Source organism: Vidua chalybeata, chromosome 25 (assembly GCF_026979565.1).
Source record: "Vidua chalybeata isolate OUT-0048 chromosome 25, bVidCha1 merged haplotype, whole genome shotgun sequence".
Taxonomy (NCBI): Eukaryota; Metazoa; Chordata; class Aves; order Passeriformes; family Viduidae; genus Vidua; species Vidua chalybeata.
This window is the reverse complement of record NC_071554.1, coordinates 1,939,912-1,957,973: the sequence shown is the minus strand read 5'-3', so window position 1 is coordinate 1,957,973 and position 18,062 is coordinate 1,939,912. Positions and strand designations below refer to the sequence as shown.

Sequence of the window (18,062 nt, the reverse complement as noted above, 5' to 3'; positions counted from 1 at the left end):
GCCCTGTGTTTACACCAAACCGTGCGTGGCAGCAGAGGATGGAGGAAATAATTGTCCAGGGAGATTCCACAGCTCAGCCCCACATTTCCTTGAGGGCTCACTTGCACCCTGTGGCATCAAATGTCACCAGCTCAGAATCACGGAATTATTAAGGTTGGAAAAACCCTCCAAGATCATCAAAGCCAACCTGTGATCCAACCCCACCTTGTCAACCAGCCCAGAGCACTGAGTGCCACGTCCAGCTGTTTCTTGAATGCCTCCCAGTGCTTAAAAACCCTTTCCATGAAGGAACTGAGCACGATCCCCACCACAGCCCAGCCCCTCCACCCTCTGCTCACCCTGCACATGGCAAATCCCCAGTCCCAACAAGCACTTGCTGCTGTTACAAAGCAGCTGTGAGCATTGAAAGCTTTATTTTTAACATCACTATCCCTCACCCCAGTCAGGAAATCATTGCTGCTGGATTAAGCTGGCATCAAAAAGGGGGAAAAAAAAAGAAAGAAAAAAAAAAAAGCCAACCCTAATTTAATATTTCTGGAACATCGATTCCTTTACTTCATCAAGGAATTAAAAGGAATGTTGTGAAAGCTGGATAAAGCAGCAGCCAGAAAAACAGACTAAAAGCACTGGACCCCAGCACCAGCTCATCCCAGAGCTGTGTTTACATCTCTGCACCCGGAAATCCAGCCCAGGGAGTGGCAACAGCCGGGCACCCCAAATCCTCGCTCTGTGTTTGACCCTTGGCACAGCCCAGCTGCTCTCCCTGCCTCAGCTCCCACCCCGGGGCTTCATCACTCCTCTGCCTCCAAAGGTTATTATGGAAATAAACACGGCTGGAATGGCGAGGTGCTGGGATACCACCTGCAGCCAGCAGGGCCCATCCACCCAAACAGGGCAGAGCATCCAGAGGATGCAATTCCAGCTGGGATGGAGCCATCCCCCCACTCCCAGAGCCGCTGGTGTCCCCCGGAGAGGCGGCTGGTGCTCACCCAGGAGTGGGATTACGGAGCCTTTCCTCACAGCTCAGCTGTTTGGGCAGGCAGAGATTGGACTGCTGATAGCCACGGGACCCAGGGGATTGATCCGAAGTGGAAATGCTCTCATCCTCCCTCTGCCGTGATTTCAGTGCTGAGCAATGCCGGCCTCAGCAGCGCCCACAGCGGAGCAGGCACGACGCTCAGGAATGAGCCCTGACCCACGTGCCCTGGGATGAATTCTCTCTCTCCCATCCCTTGGAGCCATCCTACTCCCCCCTCCCCACCGCCAGGATGGTCAGGCATGCCCTGTCCCAAATCCATGGCCAAATCCACCTGCGGGAAGGGCGGGGTGATGGGGAACTGCCGGCTCCGGGCCCGATCCGACATCCCCCAGCCCCACGCGGACACAGGGGAAGCCGAGGGCGCTCAGAGCCTGCCGCAGCTCTCCCCTCTCCCCCTCCCACAGCTCAGCTACCAGCTGATGTTTGGAAAAATTCCCAGCTGGTCCCGCTGCATGAAGGCTCGTGATGTCTGCGGCGGGGCCAGCGCTGCCTCCGGGCAGGTCAGAGCCGCGTGTGGCACAGCCGATGCCGCCGGCTCCAGCCCCCGGAAAACACCCGGGGCTAACACTCCTTCCTTCCCACAGCCCAGCCCAGCATCTTGAGGCACCGTGACCCCCATCCTGCAGGGAAACGTTATCCCCATCCCACGGGGATGGATGCCGGTAACCCCGGCGTGGGCTGGCGGCGTCCCGAGGACGCAGCGGCCGCAGCGGAGCCGGAGGCGCTGGAGCAGGGAGGGGTTCCTGGCGTGCTCTCCCTGCTGGAGCTGCACGGGGAGGGTGATTCAGTCACGCAGGCAAGCTGCAACCGCGGCACATCCGCGCTGCTTCTCCCGGCGCACCGGGGGGAGACGCGAGGGAATTTGGGGCGCCTCCCGTCCCACGGGATGGCGGCGCTGGCAAAAGCGCAGCCCGGAGGGGAAGAGTCCCCCGGGCTGGGGCACTGAACGGCCCCTCCATCACCAGCACGGGCTGTGGGCGCTCAGGACAGCTCTCCTGATGGGACAGCAGGGTGGCAGTGCAGTGACAGAGCCCTGGCTGGCACGAGCTGCCACAGCGAGGTCCCCAAGCTGTGACCCTGACAGGCCGTGACTTGGCATTTTGAGGATTAGCTGGTGAACGGTACAACTTCGGGGGAAAAAAAAAAAAAAAAATGGAAAAAATGGGCTGGCAGAGCTGCTGGGGGCGTTTCTGCCGTGAAGAGGAACATCACATGCTCCGGCACATCTCGTTTTTTCTGCTCAGGTTTCAGTGCTGGGCTGTGGCAGTGGTGTCCACACACGGAGGGCTGGGAAGGAACCACCAGCAGCATCCGATGGATCGGCCCAGGAGAGAGCTCAGCTCTTCCCAAGCCTCTTTTCCCTTTCCATGGCCACTCCTGTCCTATCACAGATCCCCGAGTGCTTCTCCAGGCAGCATGCAGGCTTGGATGCCTGGAAATTCACTCCCTGGAGCAAACTGAGGAAGAAAGTCCCAGCTGGCAGCATCCTGCTACGCTCGGGCGCCACAGGAGAGGCCTCTCCCTTGGCAAAAGAGCCAAAACATCCCTGCCAGAGGTGCCCGCAGGGAGGGCAGGGGCGTGACACACACGGTGTCCCCAGCAGTGTGGGGTGGGACAGGCTTTTGGGGTGATACCTCCCTTGTTGGGACATCTACTACTGCCAAAAAGGCGCTGAGAAGAGGAGCATGACCAGACAAGCCAGCGCCCATCGCTCTGCCAAAGCTCCCTGGCCGAGCCCTTGGATCCCCAGAACAGGGCTCCGGGATGGCTGAGAGGGGACCCGGAGCAGCTTCCCCCGCAGGATTGTCCTGGTCGAGGTGGCAGGGACGTGACTGGGCCGTGGAGGCAGCAGCCACGACCGGGCCGGGGTGAGGGCCATATCTGGGCCAGGAAGGGCCACACCTGGAGCACGCAAACACCCTGCCCAGGAGGAGGAGGAGGAGGAGGAGGAGGTGGCAGCAGCTGGCATCCCTCCAGATTTCCCTCAGCCCCAGTGACCTTCTGACTCAGCGCAGGGAGAGCCTACCCAGTGAACCGGCACCAGCCCTCGGGGCCGGGCGAGATCGCGCCAGGACCTGCCGGATCCATCCTGCTGCCACCGCAGCCACGGCCGCCGTGGCCCCCGTGGCCACCGCCACCACCGCTGCCACCTCCTTCCCCCGCTGCGGCCACCCCTGCTGCCACCACGGCCAGCAACTCCACCCCAGCTGGCCACCACCATGGCCAGCACCTCTGCCCCTCCTGTGCCCCCTCTTTAGCCACGTCCATGGCCACCACCTCAACTCCTGTTCAGCCACCACGGTGACCCCTCTTTGGCCACCTCCAGGGTCAGCTGCCTGGCCCTCCTTGGCTTCCACTGTAACACCTCCTCAGCCGCCACCTTGACCTCTCCTTCACCACCTCCGTGGCCACTGCTGTGACTCCTCCTCGGCCACTGCCACAACGCCTCAGCCACCACCCTGAGCCCTCCACAGCCACAACCTTACCCCTCCTTGCCCACTGCCTTGGCCACCATTGTGAACACCACCCCAACACCTCCTTGCCCACTCCCACAGCCACCACTCAACACTTTGCCATCACTCCAACACCACTGTGGCCACCACCGTGAACCCTCCTTACCCACCACCACCGTGGCTAAGGGTGGGACAGGCTTTTGGGGCGAAAAACAACCCCGACACCTCTTTGAGCAACTCCCTGAAATCTCCTCGTCCACCTCCACTCTGGCCACCACCGTGACCCCTCCTTAAGTGCCACCGTGGCCACCTCCCCTCCCGCTCCTCACCTGGTCCCTCCGTCCCTCCCGAGCTGCTGCCGTCCTTGGGCGGCCGCCGCCGGCCCCGGAGCCAGCTGAACGCCCGGCGCAGCGAGTTCACCCGGGCCTTCTTCCGCCGGGGGGGAGCCCCGGGAGCCCCCGCCGAGCCGCCGCCGCCCCGCTCCGGGTCCCGCTCGCCGCCCGCCGCAGGTGCAGCCCCGGCGGACATGGCCGCGGCGGGCAGCGCCCCGCACCGCCCCGCACCGCCGGCAGCCGCTGCCCATAGGGCCGGGCCCGCCCGGCTCGGCTCGGCTCGGCTCCGGCTGCAGCCCCGGCCCCGCTCCGGGCTCCCGCCGAGCGCCCGGCGCCGACGGAAAGTTTCTGTGCGGGGCGGGGCCGGGCTGCGGGAGCTCCGCCCGCACCGGCCCCCGCCCCCCTCGCCCGCAGGTGGCCCCGGGGGCGTGGGGACCGGGAACCCTCCCCTTGGTGCCACCGGGGTCACTCCCGCGGCTGCCGGAGCTCCCCGAGATGTTCTTCCCGTTCCCCGGTGGGTCCCGGCTTTGTCCCCTCGCTCTCCGCGCGGGGGAGGGGAGGGGGGTGCGGGGACAGCGTGGAGTGATCCCAGCCCTTGGGACCCTCTGTTGTCCTCGCCCGAGGTGCTGAGCATCAGCGGGAGACAGGCGCAGGAAAACCGGGAAACACCCGAGCGGGAGCGTGAGTGCGGAATTCCAGCACCGTCATCCCCGGGGCGGCGTCCCGCTCATCCCCGGGGGGGCTGGCCCTGGCCCTGGCCCTGGCCCCAGGAGAGAAGCCGGAGCTGACAGCCGTGTCCTGCTCTTGCCCTCCCATCCCGCAGCTGCCACCGGTTCCTCACCTGATGGCCCCGGGGGTGACGCTCGCCCCGTGGCAGCGCCCAGGGGGACACGGTGCTCCGACTCGGGCACACCTGGGGCCACCGAGACGCTGCCTGCAGCCTGTGCCACGCTGCTGCTTGCTGCTAATAACAAATCAGCTCCTGAAAACGGAATGACACAGCATGAGGGGGGAATTCAGCCTCCTGGCGTGGCTCTCCAGGCTCTGCCTGAGGCCGGGAGAGCACCAGGAGCTGCCTGGGAAAGGCAGCGGCTCTGGGGAAGGATTTCAGCACCCACTACAAGCTGGCGTTGCTCAGGAGCATGACCACTCCAATCTGATCTAGATCAGATTTCAGGAAGAAATCCTTCCCTGTGAGGGTGGGCAGGTCCTGGCACTGGGTGCCCACTGGATCCCTGGAAGTGCCCAAATTCAGCTGGACAGGGCTTGGAGCAGCCTGGGACAGTGGGAGGTGTCCTTGCCCATGGCAGGGGGTTGGAACAAGATGAGTTTTAAGTTCCCTTCCAATACAAACCATTCCATGATTCTGTGATCCAGCTGAGAGGGGACAACAGGACTCAGGGACTGGGCTGGAACAGCAGCAGGTCGGTGACAGGACACGTGGCAAAGCCAAGGGAAGGATCCCAACAAGAACACAGGTGGTTTCTGCTGCATTTCCACGCTCCTGGCTCCAAGGGGTTTGGGTCCCTGTGTTTCCTGCTGGCTGTGTTGGAGCCACATCCTTCCCGGACGCTCCCAGGGCCTGGCTGCACGCCCGGAGGAGTTTGCCAGCTGCTGGAAATGGCTGGAAGGGTTTCTAAAGCAAGAAGCCTCTCCATCCCTCAGGCTTCCCAGCACATCAGCATCTCCTGTGGGATTCAGGCACTGGCTCTTGTATCCTGTGGGCTCTGCAAACCTGAGCCTCCTGCTCCTTCCCAGTAGCACCAGTGACCAGGGATGGGGATTTGGCTCCAAACCCAGAGTGACACCTGAGGAAAGGCTGGGGTTTGCTGGGCTTTTGTGTCTCTGCCTCACATCCCCCCTCCCCTTCACCCATCTGAACCCAAACTCAAGATGGAAACGAGCACTGGAAGGAGTTGGGCTGGTGCCAGGGGGTTGATTCCTTTCCAGGATGAAGGTTGAGTGTGTCACTGCTCCCTGGGCTTTGCTGACCCACGTCGAGCTGAGCTGCACTGAGGAGATTCTAATCCCCAATTAGGGTGTTTGTGTTGACTTTCTGCTGCTGGCTCCGACTTCCGAGTTATTAGCCTCCAAAAGAAAAAAAAAAAAATCCAATTTTTCATCTCTCCCCTCCTCGTGTGGCAGCAGAACCAGTTTGAAAAATATTTCTGCACAGAGAAACGGAGCATTGTCCAAGAAATCACAGTGAGAGAGGGGGAGAGGAGCGGTTGCACTGCGGGGAGAGCTCCCATCAGAGGGGCGAGGGAAGCACAGGAGGAAGGTGAAGAGGATGAAATTCCAGGAGCTCCCCAAAGCACCAGCACTTTGTGAAGGGCCCCAGGAAGCTCCCAGAGAGCTCCAGGCCAGCAGAGTGCGGGGTCCCCAGCTGGATAACTCATCTCCACCTGCAGGGCCAGGATGGTCACAGGACCCCGGGATTCTCCTGGGGACAGCAGCTCCCAAAAGAGCTCAGATCCCACGAGACCCCGGCGCAGGGGAGGGGAGGCAGAGACTCTGCCACATCCCCCGGTGAAATGGGGATCCCTGGGAAGTGAAACCCGGAATAAAGAAGCCGAACCATCGGCTGCCAGCCGCGGCATCAGGCGCTTGAGCAGCCGCAGCCCCTCCTGCCGCCCGTGCCCGGGGGCAGCCGCTGCCTCGGGCTGTGCCCATCCGTCCCCTGCCCCCATTTCCGTCCCCTCGCGGGGACACGGAGCCCTGGCTGCTCCCTCATTACTCATTAACGCCTACGTCGGGACAAGGTCCTCCCGCGTCCCTCTGAGCCCCGCGGGTGCCGCTTCTCACCCCGAGCAGGAGCTGCTCGCCCCAAGCCCCTTCTGCAGGAAGCGCCTCCTGCTCCCCGTTCCTTGCCCCGGGCTATGGAAAAAGCCAGCGCGGAGCCTGGGCCGCGGTGACCCCGCTGGCGATCGTTGGGACACGGGCACTGTTGGTGGTGGTGCTGAAAATCAGCTCAGCTGTAAAAATGGGTTTTTAAAACGTCGCAGGAAAAGGGAGGCACTGGTGGCCTTGCTCAGGTGCCCGGCACATGGAATGGGATGAAAAAACAGCAGTTAGGGTCTCTTCCTTCCCAGCTGGAAGGGACAGCTCTGGCGCAGCCCAGGAGCATCACCCATGTCCTGGTGACAGGGACAGGTGGCCACAAGAGGCATCTCCTGCTCATGTGAGCATCCTGAACCTTCCCGGGAAGAGACAAGCCTGTGGGAATGTCAGCACAGCCTCGGTGCCATGCGGGATGCCATGGACACACCAGAGCTGCCCCCAGGGTTGGCACAGGCGTGATGGGGCTGACAGCGAGTGCCAGCCCCGGCCTGGGGTGTGAAATCCCCGCGGGTGTGACACAGGTGACACCCCGGGGAGCTGCCGGGACGGGCAGCCTTGAGGCAGATGTTTAGTCCCAATATCTGAGCTGAGCAGCGCAGGAAGAGCGGGATGTGGGAGCGGACACACTCCAAGAACCCCCGCAGATGGAACCGCCCCTCAACCCCTCTGCTTCCCTGGCTGGGCCGGTGTCTCCCTCGGGAGCTGCTGGGATGTTTCCTCATCCCCCTCGCCGCAGGGAAAGCGGGACCCAGCCCGCAGATAAGCGGGAGCCGCTGGCGCCTGCGGCACCGGGGCACGGGCTGGCCCTGCTCCCATGGCGATCCCAAGGTCCCTGCGGGGCAGACGGCGCCTTCGGGCTCCCCTTTCATCCCTGCCCCAGCTGGGCACATGCCCACGTTTCACTCCTCCTCCTCCTCCATCCCTGCTGGGCAACCTCCCCTCCCTCTGCAGGGGCCACCCCAGCTCTCAGCTGGGGAAACTGAGGCAGGAGGTGAAGCAGACCAGGTTGTTCCCGAGGGGACAGTGGCATCCAACCCCTCAAACCTGGGTGAATCCCAGCTAGGGAGCCACCCAGGGACCTCTCACCCGGCGGGGGCCACCGTGCGAGGGCAGGGCAGGGCAGGAGTGGCGCCCGGTGCCACCGCCCTCGGAGCCAGGACCTTCCCTGGAAGCGCTCCCAGCTCCAGGGATGAATCACACTTTCCCCCCGGGATCAGATTGCAGCTCCTACACTCGAGGGGCCGGATCTGGCACCGCTCTCGCTGGCACGGCCGGACCCCCGCGCCCTCAGCAAACAGAGCGAGCGAGGGCACAGCGTGGGCAGCGCTGCCCGGCATCGCCGCTCCTAAACCCCACCGGGAGCTGGAATCCCACCGGGAGCTGGAATCCCACTGTGTGCACACCCCACAGAGCTGCCGGCGCTGCCAGAGCCCCGAAGTCGGGCTGGTGCCTCCAGCCTGTCCCTAAAGATCGTGCAAAGGTTGGGAGAAAATGTTGTTTTACAGAGCACTGATGCATTTCAGGAACACGGAATGATTACAGTCCTTCAGTTCTATCAAGCACCTGAGCCCAGGCATTTGCATTTCTTGTGAAACACTTGATTTGGAACATTTCAGTGTTTTTTCATCACTGAACACACACCTCTCCTACACACTCACAACAGGAGGATCTGAAACTCCAGCGGCTTTTTGTTTTTTGCACGGGGCAGTGCCAGGCTGGTGCCACCGTGGTGCCACCGCGCTGCCGGCTGGGTCCCTGCCCTTGGGGCAGATCTGCCGTGCGGGACAGGAAGGAAAAATCCACCAGGAAAGGAGACACAGCCCCAGAGCACAGAGAGGGGGTGCAGCGCCCCGCAGCCGCTCTTTGCTCCCCACGACCCCTCTCAGCCGGGGCACGCCGTGTTGGCAGCGCTGCCGCTCATGCCAACAGCCGCCTCTCAAACTCTCCGTGCCTCCAACTCTCTCCTGCCTTTCTCCTCGCCTCCGGCAGCGCCGGTGCCACCCCGCCAGCTCTGTTTACCCGAGCAAAGTCCGCGTTGCTCGCTGCCTGGCGTTGCACCGCCCGTGTGCCCGCGGCCAGCCGGGCTCTGCCGGGGACACCGGCGACACCGTTGCCTGGTTATATCCACAAAACATCCCCGTGCCGGGGCCTGGGCCGGGGTATCCGCTTACGGAGCGGGAACAGCTGAGCCTCCTCACTCCCCACCCTGCCCTTGGCAGCTCATCAGAAAAGCCCCGGCCCGGGCTCGCCGCTGTCATTGTCCCCTGTAGGCCCTACAAGGGTTGTTGGGCCCAGCCCGTGTGATCCGCAGGTTTCACCCCTTGGCAGTCGCAGCTCTAGATAGATATTTATACACCCAACTTGTGCGAATTAACGGCATTCCTCTCCGATTGAGTCAAAAATAGAGGCGCTTCATGGAAAAAAAAAAAAAAAAAAAAAAGAGAAAAAGAAGGTGTGTCACGCTGAAAAAAAGCAATGGGATCCAAAAAAAAGAGAGAAAAAAAAAAAAAAAACACTCAAATCTCCCTTTTCCTTTTAAAGCTCTGTTCCCGAAGGATGGACCAGCGCTGTTATTTTAAACCTGATTTCTGCAGCCCCGTGGCCAGCGAGCCATGGGCAAGGGGACGGTGACAGTGGCGGGGTGGCACCGGCGGTGGCGCAGGCTGTGCTGTGCGCTGCCGGGTGCTTTTGGGGCACGTAAAACAGAGACTTCCTGAGAGGCGAGTGCCGATTTCCTGGGCACGGCAGGAGCGGCAGCGGGCACAGGTAGGCTCGGGGAGGGGGCACCACCAGGCCAAACGGCGACCCCAGGATGATGCACCCACCATAATCTATCTAAAATTGGAATTTTGGATAAATACTTGTTGGTGATATGATGGATAAACGTGGGTTTAGGATCCACAGAGTGGGGAAAATGTGGATGGGCACCATGGGAGGGAAGAACTGTGGGTGAGCAGAGGTGGGAAATCAAGTGGGTGAGGGCAGTGTTGCTGCTGGGCACCCAGGAGTGTGACCACGGCCACCACGGGGCTTTGCAGAGAGAAACGTCACCTTCTGCATCCCCAAAACAGAGGGAAAAGGGTGGCAGGGATCGCTTATGGGGCGGAAGAGGAAGCAGAGGCTGTGCTCTGCCATTACTGAGGTTTGTGGCTTTGTGGGGCCTAGAAAGGACCCTGAGATATTGGTATTGAATCCATCGATAATCAATGCCTGGGGAGTGCAGCACTGTGCTGCCAGCAGCCTCACAAATCCCATTCCATCCTCGGCATGAGCCCGTGGCATTTGGGGGCCACCAGCTGCATCCTTTGGCATTTCCCCTCCCACCACAGCCAAACCCCACAGCCCCAGGGAACACCACTGTCCCCATCCCAGCCCTGCCCAGGATGGGGAGCGGGATGGGGACCTGCGGATCCGCCAGTGGCACGGGAAGGGGCCACAAAACCAATAAATCAGAGCTGGGAACAGCCGGGGCGGGATGGGGGCTGCTCCCCGGGGCTGCGGGCTGGCTGCAGCCCGTCCCTGCGGCTGCCTCTGCCAGGGATGCAGCCAGCCGGGCCTTCCCCGCCCTCCTCCTCCTCCTCTTCCTCCTCCTCCTCCTCCTCCTCCCCGGGGCGGAGGAAGGCAGCGCCCGCAGCTGGCACTGCAGGCGGTGGCCGGGGGAAGCGGCTGCTCCGGGGAGTCTGATTTCCAGCCCTGTTTATTAATAACCCCTCTCCGCCCCATGCTAAGCCCATGTGCAGCGCAGAGCCGGCGGCGCTGGGCTCCAGGGGAGGAAGGTAAGAGCCCACCCGGGCGAGCAGGGCTGGGCAGGAAGGGGCCGGGGTCCTCCGGGTGGTCCCGTGGGTGCGGGAACCTCGGCGAGGTGCGGGGCGTGGGGCAGGCCAGGGGCCAGGGATGGGGTGGGGGGGGGATCTGAGGTTCAGCATTCCTGGAGCCTCAGCAATGATCAGGTGCGGGGGGAGGTCCCTCTGGGGCACGCAGGAGTTCTGGGGGGCCTGGGATGAGGGGGGGTGGGAGGGAGAGAGCCCCCCCCGGCCCGCTGGAAAGGCAGGACAGGGCGCCCTCCCCTCCCCTCCTGCCCATGCGAAGCGGCTCCAAGAACTTCCAAAAAACAAGCGCTGGCAGCGGGGAGGGCACGGAAAATCGGGGCAGAGGAGCCTTTTGCCCACCTTTGCAGGGGCTGCCCCTTCTCCAGCCGCCGGCCGTTGAGTCCGAGGCTGCGATGTGTCAGCAGTGCCGAAAACTGCCTTATTAGGAGAGAAACTATCGGGGAAAATCAGTTCTTTGCTTAAAGCCGTTGCTCCGAGCCGAGGGCTGCCTGTGAGTGCCAGCCTGCGCTCATTCCTCAGGGAATGACTAGACATGAGCTCAGCAGCGTGGTCGAGAGGTGAGAGCATCCTCCCACCGATCCCACCGGCTCCTGGAGGCGGCAGGAAAAGCCCCGAGCGTCGTTGTGTCCATCCCACCCCAAATGGCAGCCGGGAGAATGCGAGAGGGTTTTGGTGGCGGCAGCTGCAGGTGCCGTGCTGGGGACAATGCCGGGATCGGATGACTCTGCAAAGCGGCTCCTGCTGCAGGCGCTGCCGCTCGCCCGGGGCTCTGCGTGCGGGGTTTGCTCCGTCTCAGTCATCCCGGAGCCTGCCTGTGCTTCCAGCAGCGCATTCCCTTGCCGTGAGGTTATGCCACACCGCGAAAATCCCGGCAAGTTTTCCAGGGAGCGCTCGCACGGGTCAGGTCGGTGCCGCTGGGGGTGGTTGGTCCTGACAGGTTGGCACAGGAGCAGTTCTTGGGTTTGGGGTCTGGCTTTGCATCTCTCACTCCTCCTCCATGGCAGTCAGACACTTTAATAGGGTTTTAATGTTTTTTTTTTTTTTTTTCCTTGTTTTGGACAGTCTGGGCCCAAGTTGTCACCAGAGTGTTGAGCTCAGCCCTGTGGGTGACACAGGGGTGGTCACAGCAGCAGGGCCGTGGCGGGACCCCCTGGCTCTGGGGTCTCACAGGGTGGGGAGGAAAGGCTGAGACCTGTTACACTCATTGCTCTGGTTCACATCCCCTCTTCTTCCCAGGAACCTGATGGCACAGCCCGAGCCCCCTCCAGAGCTACAGCTGGATGAAGCCAGAGCATCCCCTGCCCCAGAGGGAGCAGCTGAAGGAGCTGCTCCACCCCCAGAATGTCCTCACGCCCCGTTGGATCCAGCGGGGAACGGATCTAAACCCCTGCACAAGGGCAGCCCAGAGTCCAGCCAGGAGCTGCAGGCTGCCAGCAGGGATCCTTCCTTGGAGATAAACACACCAGGGACTCAGCTGGATGAGGGTGCAGCTGGGGCTGGGATCCCCCTGGACGTGGATGTGGCAGGAGTCCCGCTGGACGTGGATGCAGATGGGACAGGAATCCCACTGGACATGGAGGCAGACGGGGTAGAGATTCCACTGGACGTGGATGAAGGTGGGACAGGGATCCCACTGGATGAGGATACAGCAGGAATTCTGCTGGACGTGGATGAAGGTGGGACAGGGATCCCACTGGATGAGGATACAGCAGGAGTCCCACTGGATGTGGATGAAGGTGGGACAGGGATCCCACCGGAGGAGGATGCAGATGGAGCAGGGATCCCACTGGCCATGGACACAGACAGGGCAGGGATCCCAGACAATGCAGATGGGGCAGGGATCCCTCTGGCCATGGACACAGACAGGGCAGGGATCCCAGACAATGCAGATGGGGCAGGGATCCCTCTGGACATGGACACAGAGGGAGCAGGCAGCCCTCTGGACGCTGGTGCCACAGAGCACCAGTGCCTGACCCTGGAAGAGCTGGGGAATTATTTCCAGGAGTGCATTGAGGTCGTGGAGCAGCTGGAGAGGGAGAGGGACAGGCTGATCGCCGAGCTGGCCCAGCTGCGGGAGCCGGCGCTGCAGGAGATCCGCCATGCCCACGAGGAGATCCAGGCAGCCTGCAGGCTGCTGGCCAAGGTGGAGCTGGAGAGGGACAACCTGCGGGATGAGATCCGCCAGATCAAGCAGAAGCTCTTCAAGGTGACCAAGGAATGCGTGGCCTGCCAGTACCAGCTGGAGAGCCGGCGGCACGACCTCTCCCAGCACGCCGCCTACCAGGGCGAGCTGGAGAGCCAGGCCGGGCAGCTCTCGGGGGAGCTGTCCCAGCTGAAGGAGACCTGCGAGAAGGAGAAGGAAGTTCTGAGGCAGCGCCTGGAGGCTCCGCCCTGCCGGCAGGACAACCTGTACCTGCAGGAGAGCCGCAGGCTGTCCCTGGAGTTCGAGAGCTTCGTGGCAGAGAGCAGGCGGGGGCTGGAGGAGCACTACGAGCCCCAGCTGCTGCGGCTGCTGGAGCGGCGCGAGGCCGGGGCCAAGGCGCTGCAGGAGATGCAGGGAGAGATCCAGGGCATGAAGGAAGCCCTGAGGCCCTTGCAGGGAGAGGTCAGCCGGCTGCGGCTGCAGAACCGCAGCCTGGAGGAGCAGATTGTCCTGGTCAAGCAAAAAAGGGACGAGGAGGTCGGGCAGTACCGGGTACGTGCCCCAAAGGGCATCGTTCCACCTTCTTTGGAGAGTGGGAGCTGTGCTTGGCATCCAGGGAAGTGTGGGTGCTGCAGGATTTGCTTGTAGGGCCCAGGGAAGGAGTGGGGTGGATGAGGATGGGGAGGATGTGGAACATCTCCTGCTGGTTGGAATCAAAAATTATCCCACACCCTGGCACGGGCCAGGTGAAACAGCAGCCCCCGGGCATAAGGCAAACCCAGAGATGTGGTGGAGCTTCACCCAGCTTGGAAAATAGGTTTCTCCTGAATATATTCACTTGGTTTTGGCCCCTCAGGAATAGCTCCAGGGATGAGGTGGAAGGGGTGGGGGATTTCCTTCCCAAAGCTCAGCGATGCTGCTGAGCACGGGCACCAGACACTTCCCGCAGCTCCTCCGAGCACAGGACTGAGCCAAGATGCTTGGAGAAGCCAGGTTTAAATACAGGTGGCTTTTCTTACAAATCCCTCTCCTGTTGGGGCAGGTGCTGCCCTTCCTGCTGCCAGGAAGGGTCTCACCCGTGTCCCCACAGCCCCAGGCCAGGCTGCCTCCTGGGAGGGTCATTTGGCTGGGCCAGGCACCCCCTCGGCCTGAGGGACAAGGCAATTCAATATCTCCAAGAGCACATTTGGCAAAGAGGCTCCACAATTAATCTCCCCCCTTTCAACGCTCTCTGTTCTCGGCTTGCAGTCGCTGTCTCCTCCCAGCAGTTTCTGGAAGCTGCCATTCCCCTTCCATCACAGCTCCTCCCTGCTGGGATGGGGATCAGAAGCACCAGCACCCACGCCATGGCTTGTCCTGGATTTTCAGGGTCCCTTGGACCCCTGGTGTGCCTCCACATTTTCCTTTTCCTAAATTCTTTATTTATCTCCTTCTGACTCACGGGTTTATACAGCTCTGGCAGCTTCTCAAAACACACACGAAGTAGTTCAGGGGACAAGACCAAGCAGCCAGGAGAAGCCTAAGGACAAAACGCAGCCCAGCCCAGCCTAAATCCCCACCTTTGTATTAAAACATAGATTTTTTTTTTTTTTTTTTTTTTTGCAGAGGTTTTTAAAGAGGGCGGTTGGGCAGGGGCAGCCTGGCTGTGCTTGTCCCGAGCAGCACCATGCACAGGCAGATCCCTGAGGGGAGCAGGGGGAGCACTGCTGCTCCTCCCTCAGCTGATGCACTGATTCTCTCCCTGCAGGAGCAGGTGGAGGAGCTGGAGGACAGGCTGAAGGAGCTCAAGAACGGGGTCCAGCTCCAGCAGCGCAAGAACCAGGAGCTGGAGGAGCTCAGGACCAGCCTCCATCGGGAGCTCTCCATCTACAAGTGTGTTTGGGTCTCATCCCTGCGGGGCTGGGAGGAGGAAAGGGATGGTGGGGAGGAGCCCCCAGTGGGGTCACACAGCTGGGGGACAGCACAGGCTCCTCCTCCCGCTCCCCAGCAGGAATTCCAGCTCCTTTGCACAACAGCAGGGAGGGATTTGCTGGAAACTCCCACAGAGGAGTGGAGTGGCTTCCCGAGAAGCAGGTGTGGCAACTTAAGTGGTGGTTTCCTTAGGAACATGTGGAAAGCAGCCGAGGTTTGGCTTTGGGCAGCTGTGCTGAGGATGCTGGAGCTGTCCTCTCCTGCTTTCACTCAGCTTTTCATTGCCTGTGGATCCCTGAAGCTCCAGAAAACGTCCATGAGTTTGTGGATTGTTTTACTCACCCAGCTTGGAGCTGCTGTGTTATTCCAGCCTCAGCTGGACAAGCTCTTAACCATTTTCTGCAGCCTCACTGCTCCTTGAGCATTCCTTTTTCCCCCTCTCCACCCAAACACACCACAGGAGGACATCCCCTACCCCAAAGTTTTTTTATCCAAGCACATGGATGAGCTCTCAGCCTGTGCTGTCACCAGCCAAGGGGTCAAACTGCATTTAGGATTCAGCCCAGATCCCAACACCACCCTGTCCTTGCAGCCTGGCTTCTCCTAAACCACAGCCCAACATTTAATCCCAGATACAGCAGTGGAATCTCTTAACTCCTGGAATTTACAAATTGCCATCCCCGGGAGTGACACCTTGAAATGAGCTTTCACATTTGCTCTGGGGAGCTCAGAGTTAAGTGCAGCTCTGAGCTGCCTTTTCCATGAGCTCCCACCAAAAATGACATTCCCTTCTGTTAAATCCTGTTTGCCAAGGGCTCTGGAAGGGCTGGGCTGGGCCCACATGCTCATGGACCGAGCCTCTTGAAGTGTTTCCCAATTCCTTTTTCTTCCATGCTATGAAAAGAACTTTCCTTTCCTCTTTTCTCCAGCCAAAGCATTGATGTACATATTCCATAGCCTGAACTTCCTTTCTCCCCTCACAGGAGCTGCTTAGAAATCTACGGCCACCTCTGCAAATCAGAGGAAAAAGCAGAGCAGGACTCTTAGAACCACGGAATTTTCCTCTTTGCAGCAAAAACCAGTGGACAGAGGACACAAGGGATGTCTCCTCGTGCTGCCTGACCCTGCCTGGTGTGCAGCAGCTGCCTGGAGCTGGGAATACCAGACAATCCTTTCCCTGGCTCTTTCCCCAGGTGCTGCTGCTGCTCCTGTAGTAAAACTGCTTTTCCCCAGAGGAGCAGAGCAAACAATCTTAGTACTGAACAATGGAGATGGATGAGGAATAACTGATTGATGTTTTGCTGTGTTTGGGAAAACTCTTGTCTTGTTCCAGATTGTTTAAGCCTGCACAGAAAGTTCTGGAAGCTGGTGTTGAGCGGGGGAGGGGGGGGTTAATTTTAAAGTTTACATGCAAGAGAAGCTTTCTCCTTTGAAGAGGATTTTCTTTTGTATTTCAAGAGTTTCTGCTGTACTGGGACATGCTCCACAGAAATGAGGTGGTGGGGAAGAGGTTTCCACTTTATATTGAGTCTCACACTGAAAATAAAAGGTCAGAGTTTAAGGAGCCTTTTCACTCTCAGCTGCATCTCAAAGGCCCAAATTTGTCTGCCAAACTGAGGTGTTTGCATCAAAGTCGTGCTGCAGGATAACAAAAAACAGTTGTGGAAAGGGTTAAAAGGCAGAGTTAAAATGCAGAAAGCAGCAGGGCTTTGAAGGGAAGAACAATTCAGTGATTTGGTGTCTGCCTGGGGGTTCGAGTGCTCATTAATTTATTTCACAAAGCAGCAGAAATGAAAGGGGGGGGGGGAATATCCAATTTGTCTTAAAAAATTATAAAATATCTCTACCAGCACCCAACCTCATGGACACACATAGGTAGAAACCACATTCATCTCCCTGAAAACACCCTCAACAAAGCAGTAAATGCAGAAAAAAGCACAGAACTCCCCAACCTTGGCAGCGTTTACGTAGAAAAACTTTATTCCAACTGAAGGACTTACACGCAATTAGTCATGAGGAGATGGAGAGTAACAGGCTGCTGGTGGCACTGGACACCCGAGTGGAAGACGTGCAGGACCTTGTGGTCAAGGACTGAACTCCTAAAAAAAGTGAGTTCATCCACGTTTCACTTGTTTTCCACCAGCTGCCAAGGCTGTTGAGGGCACCGGGGTCATCCGTTGGTACAAACAAACACCTTTTACGACTTGAGGGCTCCCCCAAGTTTTAAAAAACCATTTCACAGAAAGGAAAGAAACATTATGTGAAAACACAGCTCAAGAAACACACAATAGAGCAAAAAACATGGGAGGTGAAAGAGGCTCTGCAGGAATAGCTAAAACCAAACCGCTGGCACCCAGCAGGAGGGAGGAAAGGGAAAGGAAGGAAGGAAGGAATGAAAAACCCAGAATTGCCAGGAGAGACAAAAAAAAAAAGGAAAAATTTCAGTTCAAGTCAGAACTTGCAAGTCTTGTATCTGCAAAGGCAGAAAAAGCAACAAAGTACAGATAACTAAAGGAATTCCAAGGCTTCTGAGTTGTACTGAGGAGGACAAGACCTTCCACACCATTTCTGAGCTGTCAGGGGATTAACACTTGGATCATCTCTGTTGGCTCAAGCCCACTCGGGCAGCTCTGCCAATTTGACTTTTGTTTAAATTAGGCAAAAGCCTGTGGCTGCAGCAAGCAAAAGAGAGAGAGAGAAAAAAAAAACTAATCCCAAGCTTGCTGTGTGATGAAGGCAGTTAAAAAGGGACAGCCAGACCAATAAAGGAGGCTGCTGTAGGAATTCTGGCCAAGGAGCCACAGCAGGCTGAGGGGGCTGAGCCCTTTTTTTTTTTTTTTTTTTTTTGGGTGGTGGGTTCTCCGTGTGTGGGTGGAAAAAGCCTGTGATGGGATCTACAGGAGGATGGCTGAACACAAAGTCTACGTGTGTGTCTCAAAACCAGTGTTAAGTCAATCTCAGGGCTGAGAGGGAAGAGGAGGAGAAAGAGTAAAACCGAGGAGAAGTTGTCATCTAGGATCCTTGACCTTCTGGATCCACGCTTCCTTCGGGATCTTCATCGTTGTAGATGTTCTCTGCCTGCAAGACAGGGATGGAGACACTGAGGGAGCATTTCCCACCCCTCTGGACAGGATTCCACTCTCAGAAAGTTCTGGTCATTTTTTTTTTTTTTTTATTTGCAGATATGGATTGCTGATCCCTGATCACATTTATTAAAGCAGCAACACAAAGAATCTTATCCATAAATCCAGGTCTCAAAAATGTCCTGTAAAAAGGAATCTGCTAAAGGTGAGTCCACTGCAAGGCTCCCAAAAGAGTTTCAAGTATTTGTTTTGTAGATCTTCTACTCGGCAGCACTTTCTAAAAGAGCTACACAGAAAGCTGCCAAGAACAAAATTTAGAGATAAACAAAAAAAAAAAAAAAAAATAGGAAAATGGTCTTGTCAAAGGTCAAGATTGTTAATTCCAAAACCTTCAACAGCTGGGGATGCAGGGGCCAGCAAACTGTTCCTG

General features: G+C 58.9%; 2 protein-coding genes across 6 annotated transcripts in view; one reads left to right on the top strand and one right to left on the bottom strand.

Annotated features, from left to right (window-relative positions):
- The first annotated feature begins 9,351 nt into the window (after nt 1-9,351).
- SYNC (syncoilin, intermediate filament protein) lies at nt 9,352-16,110 on the top strand. 2 transcript variants are annotated; one of them, XM_053964284.1, is made up of 4 exons: nt 9,352-9,431; nt 11,732-13,190; nt 14,386-14,510; nt 15,533-16,110. In XM_053964284.1, exons 2-4 carry the CDS (start codon nt 11,739-11,741, stop codon nt 15,594-15,596), a joined length of 1,641 nt encoding a protein of 546 aa, XP_053820259.1. In that variant the 5' UTR covers nt 9,352-9,431; nt 11,732-11,738; the 3' UTR covers nt 15,597-16,110. The 2 variants fall into 2 exon arrangements, with proteins under 2 accessions (XP_053820259.1, XP_053820258.1); XM_053964283.1 differs by lacking the exon at nt 9,352-9,431 and adding an exon at nt 10,292-10,441.
- Nucleotides 16,111-16,502: 392 nt separating this feature from the next.
- Nucleotides 16,503-18,062, bottom strand: part of RBBP4 (RB binding protein 4, chromatin remodeling factor) — an 8,321-nt gene continuing 6,761 nt past the window's right edge. For all 4 annotated transcript variants that reach the window (XM_053964297.1, XM_053964295.1, XM_053964298.1 and 1 more), the window contains exon 12: nt 16,503-17,627. In XM_053964297.1, coding sequence (XP_053820272.1) covers nt 17,562-17,627 — 66 coding nt within the window. In that variant the 3' untranslated portion in view covers nt 16,503-17,561. The remainder of the gene's footprint in view (nt 17,628-18,062) is intronic.

Excerpts from the sequence above, each read along its gene's own strand:
- SYNC (XM_053964283.1), top strand. The coding sequence starts at position 10,398 with ATGTGCAGCGCAGAGCCGGCGGCGCTGGGCTCCAGGGGAGGAAG. Across the intron at positions 10,442-11,731 it reads CTGGGCTCCAGGGGAGGAAG|GAACCTGATGGCACAGCCCG; the intron begins GTAAGAGCCCAC and ends TCTTCTTCCCAG. Across the intron at positions 13,191-14,385 it reads AGGAGGTCGGGCAGTACCGG|GAGCAGGTGGAGGAGCTGGA; the intron begins GTACGTGCCCCA and ends CTCTCCCTGCAG.